Source organism: Galeopterus variegatus, unplaced genomic scaffold (assembly GCF_000696425.1).
Source record: "Galeopterus variegatus unplaced genomic scaffold, G_variegatus-3.0.2 Scaffold886, whole genome shotgun sequence".
NCBI lineage: Eukaryota > Metazoa > Chordata > Mammalia > Dermoptera > Cynocephalidae > Galeopterus > Galeopterus variegatus.
Window position 1 is genome coordinate 132,160 of NW_007726997.1, and position 13,847 is coordinate 146,006.

Genomic DNA, 13,847 nt, shown 5'->3' on the forward strand with positions numbered 1-13,847 from the left:
TCCTTATTTGTAATAAGGAGATAATGACACTCCCTCTGCAGGGTTAATTTCAGGCTTAGACAGAATCTGCGTAAAGTGCTTCACAAAGTGAACAGTGCCTGACATAATAGGCACTCATCCTTATTTTCAAAATTGTGTACATGCTTACTATTACTTTCCACTGAGCTCAAATCTTACAGTCATCTTTGACATCCCTTGCTCCTTTCTTTAAATTACCAGATCAGTTGTCAAGAGCACAGATCCCTTCCCTACAATATCTCCTACACTCATTTCTTTTTCTCCATCCCTACTACTTCCCTCAGGTTACAGCCTTTGTCATCTAAGACCCTCCCAGGTCTTATTTGTGGTCTCTCCTTATTCTATCCTACCTCTACCAGACTACTAGATTAATTTACACAAAGTCTTGTACTGCCAATGGTATTCTAATGCCTATAAGATGAAGTATAAACTCCACACTCTAAATGTAGGCAAGGTAGCACAATACCAAAGAAAAAACTACAAATTCTCACAAACCTATGTTTGAGTCCTGGTTTTACCCCCTTTCTTGCTTTATGATCTTAGGGAAACTATTTAACTTCTGAGACCCTGATTTACCTTAGATCTACAGTAAAAATAATAGTACCTACTACAAAGGGTTATAGTGAAGATAGAAGAGACATGACATATAAAGTGACGAGTTTGGTGCCTGGTACATACTAGATGCTCAATAAATGTATTACCTGTCTCCTTTTGCTCCATGGAATGGACACAGAGTAATAAGCCATGTCTAATAAGCTTATCATTCTTACACTTATTCCACATGTCTAAACTGTGCTAGTCAAACCAGATTATCTGCCACTTCCCAGAAATGTTATGTTCTGCCTTCTCTATTCAATTCTGAAATTTTGTTCATACTGATGTTTCCTTCATATACCTACCCTTTTGCCCCACGTTACCTATTGAAATCCTACTCATCCTTCAAGGATCCCCTCAACAACCAGCTCCATGAAGCCTTGTTCTGCCTTCTCTATTCAATTCTGAAGTTTTGTTCATACTGATGTTTCCTTCACATACCTACCCTTTTGCCCCACTTTACCTATTGAAATCCTACTCATCCTTCAAGGATCCCCTCAACAACCAGCTCCATGAAGCCTTGTCCTGATGTCTCCAGTCAGATGTAAATTCTCTTTGTTTAAAAAGGCAAATTCTCTGTGTCTTTTCTATGGCACACAACAGGTTCTCTGCTTTGCCTTGTTTTGTGTACTTGTTGTCCCTCCTAAAAGGCTTGAAGGTACCTTGAGAGTAGAGCCAGAGCCCTCTGCACCTTTGAATCTCTCACAGCATGTAGCCCTGGTTTTGTGTTTGAGTTTAATCTTAAAAGTCTCAGGTGGGGCTCTTTTCAATGCATTCCTAGATCCTTTTTATGAAGACAAAATGATTAAAAGTATATTCAAGGAATACTCTATTTTAGATTTCCCTTCTTTGTCCAAAAAAGGAGGCAATGGTTTCTGGATATAAAACATTTAGTAGCTGATCGACCATTACTACCCATCATGCAAAAACACTTATTATTGTGTCCACTGTACACAGGACTTTTTCCTTTCCCTTATTTCCTGAGAGTCTGGCTCAGCCTCTTACTTCCCCAAGGCCCCCATGACTTTTTTTTTCTTTTCTGCATTTCAACAACAATGAATCTCATATCTGGCTTTGAGAGCCCCTCCTAAAGATGATGGATAGGAGCAAAGCCTTCTGGGACACATTAGTACAGCTGCCAGTGGGCAGGAGGTGCTTATAAAATAAAAAGGCCCAGGATTCTGGGAACATATGTGCAGCTATAACTGAACCGCCCAACACAGCTAAAAAGAAACACCAGAGAACACTTCCTTTTATTCTTTTAAACTGTGTGTGGAAGAGGCAAATCAAATTAGATTGAAATAAGTCTCAGAAAGAATCTCTTTCTGTAGTGTCACTACGTGCTACTATCATAACCTTTGCGTATCAGGTCTATGTGCTTTAGAATTACAGGAAGCTGTACCATCAAGTTTAAAGTTGCAAAAGTCTAGTTTCTAGTTTATTGGATAATATCTAGTATTACTGTCTAACTTGAAACATTTTCCATGTGATTATGAAAAAGAAAAAAAATCCCACACAACTTTAAGATTTAATGAAGCTTTAGTTCAGACTGTGAATAAGCAGTAGATAAAATGTTATTAGAAAACTAAACACAATGAAATCACCACTAACTCACGAACATTAAAAGTCACATTGTAAATTCAATTTCGAAAATAGAAAATTATATGTAAGGCTCTCATACCTCATTAGAACTGGGAGAGCATTTAAAGAATCTGTGAAGTTGCCAATGTGCTACATAGTCATTGCATTTAAAAGGAAGTACTGGTTAAGAAAGGTATTGATTTTAAGCACACTGGGGATGAGAAACTATTTTACTTGTGTTTATAAGAATAGGACCTTGCCTAACCTACATTTTGGAATGATGCTAGGGGAGGGCAGCAAGAGGATTTAAAAAGTGATATGAGGCTTTGTCTCCAGATGCAGATAGGCTTTGATGTGCAAAGAGAAATAGCTTCGCCAGATCTTTGCGAAGAAAAAAGCTGTAAAAACCATAGCAAAAAGGAGTCAATTTTTTAGTGCAGTAGCCTTTCTAGAGATCCTTTGCCAGTGGTGATTCTTCCTCTGAAACCACAGACCATATATTAAAGGCTTCCTTCTGAGAAGAACAGAATATACAGTGCAGACCTTCAGGGTCAGTCAGACTGGAACAAAGCAGCGGAAGGTGTGGTGAGGTCAGTACTGACCATGGGTTTGGACAATCACGCCAGGGTAGAAACGAGAGCAGTGAGATATATGACGTAGGATAGATCCCTGGGGTGGGGGTGCAGGGATCTTCTGCAAAACTCACAATGATCCCCAATTCACAGCTATGACTTTGCCCCATGGCCATAGGTTACTGGGCCAAGAGTACCTGATACCAAACTAGGTTAATCAGGAATGTGGATCTGGAATGTAGCCTGGACTTGTAAATACAACTTTGGAAGCTTTAGGAAAACTACCAGGTGACCTGAATAGTATGAGGGGCAGGGAGAAACTAGTCTATTGAAAAGGAAGAATACACCAAATATGGGGAAAGAAGCAGAGAAAAGAAATATTAAGTGACTATTCCTTTTGGGTTCCTTTCTTCCATTCCTGGTCCCAGTTCTTCCAGAGGCCCAGCTGCATTCAGCCTTTGGCCTCTAGGACTCCCCACTGCATCTTAATATTAACCCCCCATTTTTTACTTAAGCTAGTGGGGTTTCTCTGCAACCCAGAGAACTATGACATACTACCACAGAGGCCACTGACTGTGCAGTTGTAGAAAAGGTAGTGTCTCTTATAGCAGTTGCTCTCCATCAGTAAAAGCATTCCATTCATTAATCACAGGCAGAGTTGGCATTCCTAACAATTATTATTACATTAACAGACTATCAACACACAAATATCCTTCTCAGAAAACAGGGCTTTCTAGTTCTAACACACTAGGATCCAGGTTCTTCAATCAATTGATAGGATGATGATGATGATAACAGCTACCATTTATTGAGTGTCATAATAATAACTTCTTGAACCTTTAACTGTGTAAGGCATCATGCTAGATGGTTTATATACATTATCCCTACTCCTCATAACTCTTCAAGGTAATAAGAGTAGAAGTTTGTTTGGAAAGGTTTGTGACATATTGAACAACTGAGATGTCATTTGGAATGGCCAGCCTGCTGGGAAAGCAGGCAGCCACGAGAGGGCATTTAACATGATGGATTTACTATGACTTGAGATCTAGCTGTTGGTCTTGCAAGCTCAGAAAATTTCAGTGGCGTCCTAGCACTGAATAGACTTAGGAATGCTGACTCATGCTAACAAAGTTCACTAGAGACTGATATATAAACAAGATGCCAAGTTATTAATTTACCATGAGATGTATAACTGCCAAGCAGCCTGGATCCTAATGCCGGTCCAACCAGTGTATGATACTCTCTCTGTAGACAGACTGTGTTGGGAGCCAAACTATTAGAAGGTTGTTTAGGTGGTTACATGATTTGAATGTTAGGCACAGAGACTTGACAGCTGCTACATTCATCTCCATAGTGGGGATATAGCTACCAGGTGAACCAGACACTTGGGGACCATGAGGGCCTCTGCCAACAAATGTTCCCATGACCCTTACTACTGGCCAATCCTCCTTCTGAAGGAAACATTCTTTCTTTAAGATATCCTAATACTTAATACCTAATATATCTTGTGCATTTGAAAGTCCTTTTACTGATTTTAAAGTTACTTGCATATCTTTGGCCTGATTCATTATTTCATGATTTAATAGTTTAAAGTAAGGGATACTTTTATTTTCCTTCTTTCCACATTTCTCAATGGGGTGGCTCGCTATCATCCTAGGGTATCAAAAGTGAATTGGGCACAAATGTATTGATTTCTTTAGCTTACTGTTCTCCTTCTACATCAGAAATGAACACATGACACAGTTTTCTTTTGTCTTTTTTCTCCCTGTTACCCTTGTGAAGATATCCCTTAAGGACTCTAATCATTATTTTTTTCATATAAGAATTCTGCACTAAATTCTGAAGCTTTTTGTATAGGGATATATAATTTGGGGAATTCTGACATCTGAAGAGTAAATCAAATTATTGGGGAAAAAAATTTGTTACCAAAGCTGCACGATTTCATAGCACTTTCTGAATTAAAAAGGCATTTCAAGCTTCAGAATTTGTTCTTGTTCCCTCAATATTGCATTTTTCTTGTCTTCATGTTTATTTTCATTTATACATTGCACTAAACTTGTAGATACCTTCATTTAGTACACAACAATGGGCTAACCTAAATATCATCTTTCTGTAAGAAGGAACAAGAAAAAACACCATGATGGATTTGTATAATAATTAAAATATCCATTACCAATTTTATTACAAAGGATGGATTAAAAATGTATAATCTGGGAACAGGGTTATTTCCAAAATGAAATCCTAAACACGCAGTATAGACTTAGGAGACAGGAAAACCTAGTATGTATCAGATACAGTCCCAGAAATTTCTTATATTTTGGCTCACATAATCCACACAACACTCCTTCTAGGCTGGTAGCATTACTTTACCTTACAGATCCTAATTTTATTGACATTTAAATCTCCTACTAACACTTAAGATTTAACATGATAAAATTATAAAATGACCACAAAATAAGCACTTTTGCTTTCTATGGACATTAATTTCAGGGTTTTTATTCAGAACCTATGGTTAGTTAATATTAAGGACATGATTTAATATTACAGACATGTTTTTCATATTTTTCATTGCAATTACAAAATAAACTCCATAAGGTGATAAGGGGAATTTGTTTATAAATGTCATTAACAATCACAGAATGATGGAATATAAACAGACACATCTGAGGGTTCTGTAGTATAACTGAACTGTATAGGCCATTTTTATTTTTGATGAACTAAATGGTCCTGAAGGAAAAAGTCATCTAAACTCAATTCTGTTTTAAGGACTAAAGCCAAGGAAATTAATTAATCTTTGTATTGAGAACTAGCCTCTGTTTAAGGAGACAAATGGGCTTGGCAAAATATTCAATGATCTCACCAAGAGCCTGTGTAATGTGATGACATTAGGCTGTGAATTTATGGCAGAGTATACCACTGAAGAATAACACAGTGCATCTTGATATAGTTCAGTGTGGAAAACCAAAATTCATTTATTAGCCCCATAAAATCATGACAGATAATATAATACTTTTGAACAATATGAAATAGAAACATGGAAATTCAGGTATTCATCCATCCATTCAATACATTTATTGAGCATCTCTACTGCACTGGATACTGTAAGAGACATAAAAAAAAAACAAAAAAAAAGAACAAATGGGAGTATATCAAACTAAGAAGTTTCTGCACAGCAAAGGAAACAATCAAAAAAGTGAAAAGACAACCTATAGAGTGGGAGAAAATTTTTGCTAACTATGCATCCAACAAGGGATTAATATCCAGAATACACATAGAACTCAAGCAATTGTACAGTAAAAAACAAATGAACCAATAAAAATGAACCAAACAAATGAACCAGTAAAAAATGGGCAAAGGAGCTGAACAGACATTTTTCAAAGGAAGACATACAAATGGCCAACAGATACATGAAAAAATGCTCAACATCACTAGTCATCAGGGAAATGCAAATTAAAACCACAGTGAGATACCACCTCACTCCAGTTAGACTGGCTATGATCAAAAAGACGGTGAATGGGGGCCGGCCCGGTGGCGCACTGGATAAGTGCGCCGCTTGGGAAGCGCGGCGGCAGAAGAATGAAACTAGATATGCACCTCTCACCATACACTAAAATCAACTCAAAATGGACTAAAGACCTAGGTATAAGACCCGAAACTGTAAGATTACTAGGGAAAAATATAGGTGAAACACTTCAGCAGATAGGTCAGGGCACAGGCTTTATGAATATGAGCCTGAAAGCACAAGCAGCAAAAGAAAAAAAAAACAAATGGGACTATATCAAACTAAAAAGTTTCTGCACAGCAAAGGAAACAATCAAGAGAGTGATAAGACAACCTACAGAGTGGGAGAAAATTTTTGCCATCTCTGCATCTGACAAGGGACTAATATCCAGAATATACATGAACTCAAGCAATTATACAGTAAAAAAAAAAAGAAAAAGAAAAAGAAAAAGACCCAATTAAAAAATGGGCAAAGGAGCTGAATAGATATTTTTCAAAGGAAGACATATTAAATGGCCAACACATACTTAAAAAAATGCCCAACATCACTAGTCATCAGGGACATGCAAATTAAAACCACATTGAGATACCACCTCACCCCAGTTAGACTGGCTATGATTAAAAAGATGGTGAATAACAAACGCTGGCGAGGGTGTGGAGAGAAGGGAACACTCCTGCACTGTTGGTGGGACTGTAAATTAGTACAACCACTATGGAAAACAGTATGGAGGTTTCTCAAACAACTACAGATTGATCTTCCATATGACCCAGCAATCCCCCCTCTTCTGGGATTATACCCAGAGGAATGGAAATCATCATGTTGAAGGGATACCTGCACTCCCATGTTCCTCACAGCTCTGTTTACAATAGCCAAAACATGGAACCAACCTAAATGTCCATCAATGGATGATTGGATAAGGAAACTGTGGTATATATACACTATGGAATACTACTCTGCCATAAAAAAGAATGAAATAATCCCATTTGCAACAACATGGATGAACTTGGAGAAACTTATGTTGAGTGAAATAAGCAAAGTACAGAGGGATAAATACCACATGTGCTCACTCATATTTGGGAGCTAAGAGAGAAAGGAAGGAAGGAAAGAAATACCATAGCAGTGCAGTGGTCTTACAGAGGGAGGGAACATTCCTAGGGCTACAAAGCAGAGTGGGGAAGGAGGGGGAGGAGAGGGGGAAGGGGAGGAAGGTTGGTGGTTAATTGTGTGGGGACATGGGGTATAAAAGTAATTTCTGGTAATGGGTATGCTGCCAGTATGAATCTGGCCCACATCATGTGCACGAGGGGTGACAATTAGCTTTGTATCTCGTGAATATTCTTAATAAGTAAATAAATAAATAAAATTACAAATTAGATATGATCCCTTCCTTTAGAGACATACAATGTACAAGGGAGACAAGATATGAACCTGTAAGTTAAAATGTGGGGAATAGGGTGAAAAATAGCATAAAAGTGGTGCCATGAAGTGCTACAGGATTTCAGAGGGGTAGTATCATGTTTGGACATGGCATCCAGGGAAACCTTCATGGAATGCACAGTGTTTTAGCTGTTTCGGAAGTATGGTAGGATTTCAAGAAGTAGAGAAGACAGGATTCAAATGAAGAGGAAGTGGGATGTTACAAGCTAGTTTGGAGAATGCCAAGTAGGCCAGATCATAGACTGCTTACGACTAGAGCATAGGTCATGTTTAAGGGATTGCAAAGCAAAGCTGGGGGTCAGGGTCAGGTTATGCAGGGCCCTCAAGGAGGATGACAGAGCCACTGAAGGTTTTCTTCAGGAAATTATACAATCCACCTGTTCCTTTAAGAACTTAGTAAAAGAGGTTGGCAGGAAGAGAAATTGAAGGCTGGAATTCCATTTAGGAATCTCTGTTAGTGGTTCAGGAAAGAATGGAGAAAATTAAATACACATTTATTAAGAGCTCACTATTTGTAAGCATTTATTTAAGTACATGAGCTATAATATTCTATTTGATATAATATCCCACAACAACTTTGAAAGGTAGATAACATTAACTCCAATGTTCAGCGGAGGAGATTGAAGCTCAAAGAGATCAATACTTTTGCCTAAGGTCACTGAGTTAGTTAAAAAAAAAAAAAAAAGGGCCAGGAATTGAGACTACAAAGCCCATGTTATCTTCTCTATATCAAGTTGGTAAAGGGCCTTCCTTTCATAAGCTCATGCAATTCAGGATAAGCTGTACAGTATTTTAGCTGTGCCACCAGTACAGACCTAGAAATAATCACATTCAGTAAGAAAATAATTCTGACAATAGACAGGTCCTCCTTGAAATCTGAAATTACAGAGAATCTTAACAACCACAAAAACAACCAAACAACCACAGAAACTTTCCCTCTAGATTGAGCTTCTAACACTTCTAACACTTCTAACACTTCTGAGTGTCTTATCCTTATCTGTCTGGATCTCCAGGAGCAAAACCAGGGTCTGGCACTATAGGTGTTCAGAGAAAAAGCTGTTGTATTCAATCAAACCTGTGATTCATGCTACATATTTTCTGTTCTCAACAGAAGCTCCAAGGAAACAAAATAGTTTGCACGGTTCTAAGATTTCAACTCAGAGGGTTGTTTCCATAGATGAGATCCACCCCATGTCCTGGGACAAATTCTGCTCCTAGTCAGGAGAATGTGAAAATTAGACCAGGAGCTCAGCAGTATGGCCTCCAGTCGGCCTTGCTGCCAGTCCTGCTCTGTTCCTCCATCCAAGTTGTTAACTCTTGGTATTCCTTCTCACCACTAGGATCAAGTTCTTTCTTTCAACTTTCAGCAGCTGCAACCCTGTCTTGCTCACTAGACCAGCATCCCTGTTCTTTGAACTTTGCCCACATTTTGATTCCTTATTTCTCCAACAAAATATAAAACATGACAAGACCTTTCTGATCCCAACTCTTTGTTTGCTGAAACCTGCCAGACTTCCTTCATGTTTATATGTCAAGTCCACTGCCTGGATCCTGAAACTGTCTCAGATCTCCTGGACTACTTCAGTTGGCCTGTAGAGTCATCCAGCTCTCCCTGGTCTTGCCTGTGCTTCTGCCTGAGAAAGAGTTCTGACAATAGTCATTGCAGTATTAGTGGTAATACTCATAGAGCACTTGCTATATGCTAGGCACTGTTATACATGTTTTACAAATATCAATTCTTATAATCATCGCATTATTATTAGTCTTATGTTATTGTTGGAAAAAACCCCCCAAGGCTGAGAGGTTAAGTAATTTGTCTAATGTGACGCTGTTTGCAAGTGGCAGAGCAAGAACCTGAACTCAGACATTCTGGCTGTAGTTCGTCCTCTTGAACTATTACACAGTCCTGTTTCTCAAAGAGCACAGAGAAATTAGAGAACATGCCACTAGTGAATGCATTTACTAACTTAGATGCCCTATTTGATAAAATTGACATAATATTACTACTAATAATCACCAGACTTAAGTTAATAAATATATTAACATTTAGCTATAAATCTGAACCTAAAAATCAGTTGGAAAGAAGCCCTTACATGGTGCTAAACTTTAATATACGAGTATTCTCATTCTGATTGAAAATCTACAGATATTCTGCATTTAGGCAACTTTAATAAGACAGTAGAATTCAATGATATTGCTTTTTCATTTAGCAAAAATAATCAAAGAATACCGGCAGAAAACGTAATCATGAATATGTCCTTGATAGGAGGGGAAACGAATCTGTGGACTTAAGAATCAAAGTAGAGACTGCTGGCATCTGGATTGTTCTGCACACTCTAGTTCATTTGACAAGTGGCAATCTGGATTGTTCTGCACACTCTAGTTCATTTGACAAGATGATGACATGTTTCATTGCTATGAATTCAGAAGATGAACATTGGACTAAATGTATTAAAAACAGGAATTTAGATAATAATTAAATGACGGAGGTGGTTGCTTGAGGAGAAAAAGGTAGCCAGTGTGACTGGAGCATAGGGACAAAGGGACTGGACTCTGGCATGAGTTCCAGTCAGAAAGGTGTACAGAGCCCAATCACAGACCTCCGAAAGAGACTTGAATTTTGTTCTAAGTATTAGGAAAAGCCACCACAGGGTTTTAAGTCAGGGGAGTGATGTGATATGACCTAAATTTTAAGAATATCACTGTAGCTGCTGTTTGGAGAATCCATTACGAATAGTCAAGAATGGACACATAAAGACCAGTTAGGAAGCTACTGTAGTGGGGAACAGACGACGGTATTTTGGACTCAAGCTGTACCAGTAGAAACGGAGAGAAGTAGGTGGAATAGGGACATATTTTGAAGGTAGAATGGACAGGACTTGTTGATGGGTTAGATATGGGTAGTTAGGGAAAGAGAGCAATGAGGAATGACTCCTAGGTTTTGAGTGGATGGTTGTGTGACCTAGTAAACTGGTGGAAGACTAAGAGAGAAACAAATTTTAGGAGAAATTCAGATCAGCAGAATATTAATAAGTATAATAATAATACAGTGATATGCACAATGACATTTACATTAAACTCAGGGAAATAAGCAACAAACTTTCGTAAAATCACAGGCAATATGATCACTGATTAAATGGTTTTCCTTGATAGGAAAATCAGCCTACTTCAAGCCAAGACCATTTTTTAGCTCTGGAAATGAAGATTACTGTCATCCAATTCCAGCATTATATGGGCGTATTTTATTTCACAGAGCAGTTCTAGAAACTCTGAAGAGTGTCAACACATGGTACACACTAGATAAGTGTGTACTGAAATGAATGACACTTACTTGTCTCATTACCCTGGAACCTATCCACAACAGGATATCACATAAGACAATGTAAACTACCCACAACAGGATGAAGAGTGGAACTGAGAACTGTAGAAATCACCATGTACCATGAATATGAATTACATTATTTCTTTATTTTAAAATTTCTTTTGTCTGTGTGTGTGCGCATTTCTCTCTGATAGTATTCACGTAAGAAATGTGTATTCTGAACATTTATCCTAATATATGAGCAGTACTTTCTCACAATGTTTTTATTTTAAAATCAACAGTTATTACATACCTGTAGCACATCACCAAGGTCTGCTGTGCTAATATCTGGATCCTCTGTGGTGTTGAAAGGCACAGGAGTTATTCGTACAAGGGTGAGCACTCTAGATTCTGGATACCTCCATAACATCATCCCTGGGCTATCTTCGGTTTCATTATAAAACAAGACTTCATAGACACCAGGCAGTTTCAAAGGTTCTGTCAAATAAAAGTACAATTAATTGTATGCTTTTAAAGGGGAACAGGTTGGCTTATTAAAGAAAGGGAAAATTGTGAGAATGTATATACTGAAATAGACCTGTCCGTAGGTCATCTGAACTGTATTCACTTTTAAAGGTCTGATTCTTGTCCATAGGAGATGGCATTTGAGGCACCGGTTCAGAAACTTGCACTTCAAAATTTGCCTCCTCATTAAGGTATCCATTGAGTAATTCATGTAGAAGAACTAAACAATTCAAATGTTCTTGACCCCAGAAGACCTTTAAAATCATATGAAAAATTCTGGTGGTTTTTAAATACAAACATTTCTTGAGGATAATTGGTACAATCATGTGTGAATTAATGTAAGACTGTTAATTAGGCTCAATTTAATTACTGATAATAAACTATAATTTCTAAGAAGTAATTGACCTACAGGATGAAATTCTATTACTTGAGTAGATACATAACAAGAAAATCAATTATATCATATATTGTAAGAATAACAATACATTTTAAATGGTATGTTGATGATGAAATTATGTTGCTGTGTGTAATGTTTGAGTTAATTTAGCTAAGAGGGAAAAGAACACCTACTACACTCCAAGAGAAGATAATGAAGATCCTCTAGGCCAAAATGTTAACACAATAATAATAACCTTGTGAAATAGCTTCCTACATTTTGTCATGAGATTAAATAAACAATCCTGATTATAGGGTTCTTTTCTTTGTACTTTTACTCTTCAGAGAAAAAGAGAGGGAACCTGCTCAATGAACCTGAATTTAGAAGGCTCCCAACTTCTTTGTGTAATGAGAATGTGCCAACAAACAGTATTGATTCCACAGCCCCTGAGAATCAACTGTACAGGAGCTACAATAGTTTTAGAACAAAAGGACTTGGTGCTTCCTCTAAGGAGAAGATTAAGTTTTCTTTTTCTGCATGTAAATGATATTAGTCTATGACAGATTTATGACCAGTAGGTAATTAATGATTAATGTCAGAGTTTAAAAATTTCAATAATGTTAAGCTTCTCTGAATATATTAAATAAAGGCAATATAACTATTAATTCTAAGAGAACCAGATAACACAGAGAATACAAAAGAATATACAGAGGTGGAAAAGAATATCCCTATACCTTGTGGGTAAGTTTTAAACCCTAGGCTTAGGTTCTTCTCTCTGGAATTAAGGCATTTCAGAAATGAAAGTAAGAGATATAACACTAAGTCTACTTTTGTTCTCATCCATCTTATTTTTATCAGATGCTGAAAAATAAAAATAGGTGAAAAGTCAAGTTGAAAAATAGAAATAGGTGAAAAGCCATGAGCCAGCCTTCAAATGTCAAAAAGACAGTCATTAACTATAATGTAGAGATGACATACTTAATTTTTTCTCTTATTGCTGTTTTTAATGTGGAGTTACTTTGCTACCTTGGAAAAAAGGTAATACAATTAATATTCTCGATAAAGCAACACAAAACCATGTGCTTATTGCTAAATATGTGATGATTTCTGACAGATGCTGAAAATCTCTAAAGCAACACAAAGCAATAAGTTATTAGGATTTCCCCAAATCTTGCTCTGAGTCATTAAGAAAAGTTGGGGCAATCCAACTTTTAGACGAAAACAAGAAATTCATGTTTAATATGCTTCCAGTAATGACAAATTAGTCATTTCAATTTTCTATCACTGTAAATCCTCAAACTTTTTGGATTCGTGTCAAGTTTGGAGGACATCAAATCACAAACATTAGATTAAAATCTATCTAAATGAAAAATTATCAAGAAATAAGTTGGATACCCTCACACATTCCATACTTGCTGTATGACAATGCATAAGAAGTTGTAATATGACGTATATCAAGTGTTAGTAATCAGACATCACAACATCTAAGAAACCTACTATTAGGAAATGATTTTTATATATTGCCAGTGACACTCTGCTAGAGACAGGCTGACTACTATGTGATTAGAAAAGTCTACACATTAAAAAAAGTTTGATTCACCAATTCCACTCCCAGTTTTATAACCAAGAGAAGAGAAAACATATGTCCACACAGACATATGTACAGAAATGTTCATGGCAACATTATTCATAATAGCCAAAAGTGGAAAGAACCCAAATGTCCATCAACTGATGAATGGATACATAAAATGTGGTATATACATACAATGGAATATTATTCAGCCATAAAAAGGAATAAAATACTGACACCTACTGAAACATGGATGAACCTTAAAAACATTATGCTATGTGAAAGAAATCAATTATAAAGGTCCATATATTATATGTTTCCACTTATATGAAATGAGCCGAATAGGCAACTTTGTAGACACATAAAGCAGA

The 13,847-nt window shown here is 37.0% G+C and overlaps 1 protein-coding gene across 1 annotated transcript in view; it reads right to left on the reverse strand.

The window, feature by feature from the left end:
* The window catches only part of LOC103590853 (vacuolar protein sorting-associated protein 13B), a gene marked incomplete at both ends in the record, with an annotated part of 498,786 nt that overhangs the window by 131,884 nt on the left and 353,055 nt on the right, over positions 1 to 13,847 (reverse strand). The window contains 2 exons of the mRNA XM_008573178.1: positions 11,319 to 11,516; positions 11,590 to 11,784. Of these exons, the coding sequence (XP_008571400.1) occupies positions 11,319 to 11,516; positions 11,590 to 11,784 (393 nt within the window). The remainder of the gene's footprint in view (positions 1 to 11,318; positions 11,517 to 11,589; positions 11,785 to 13,847) is intronic.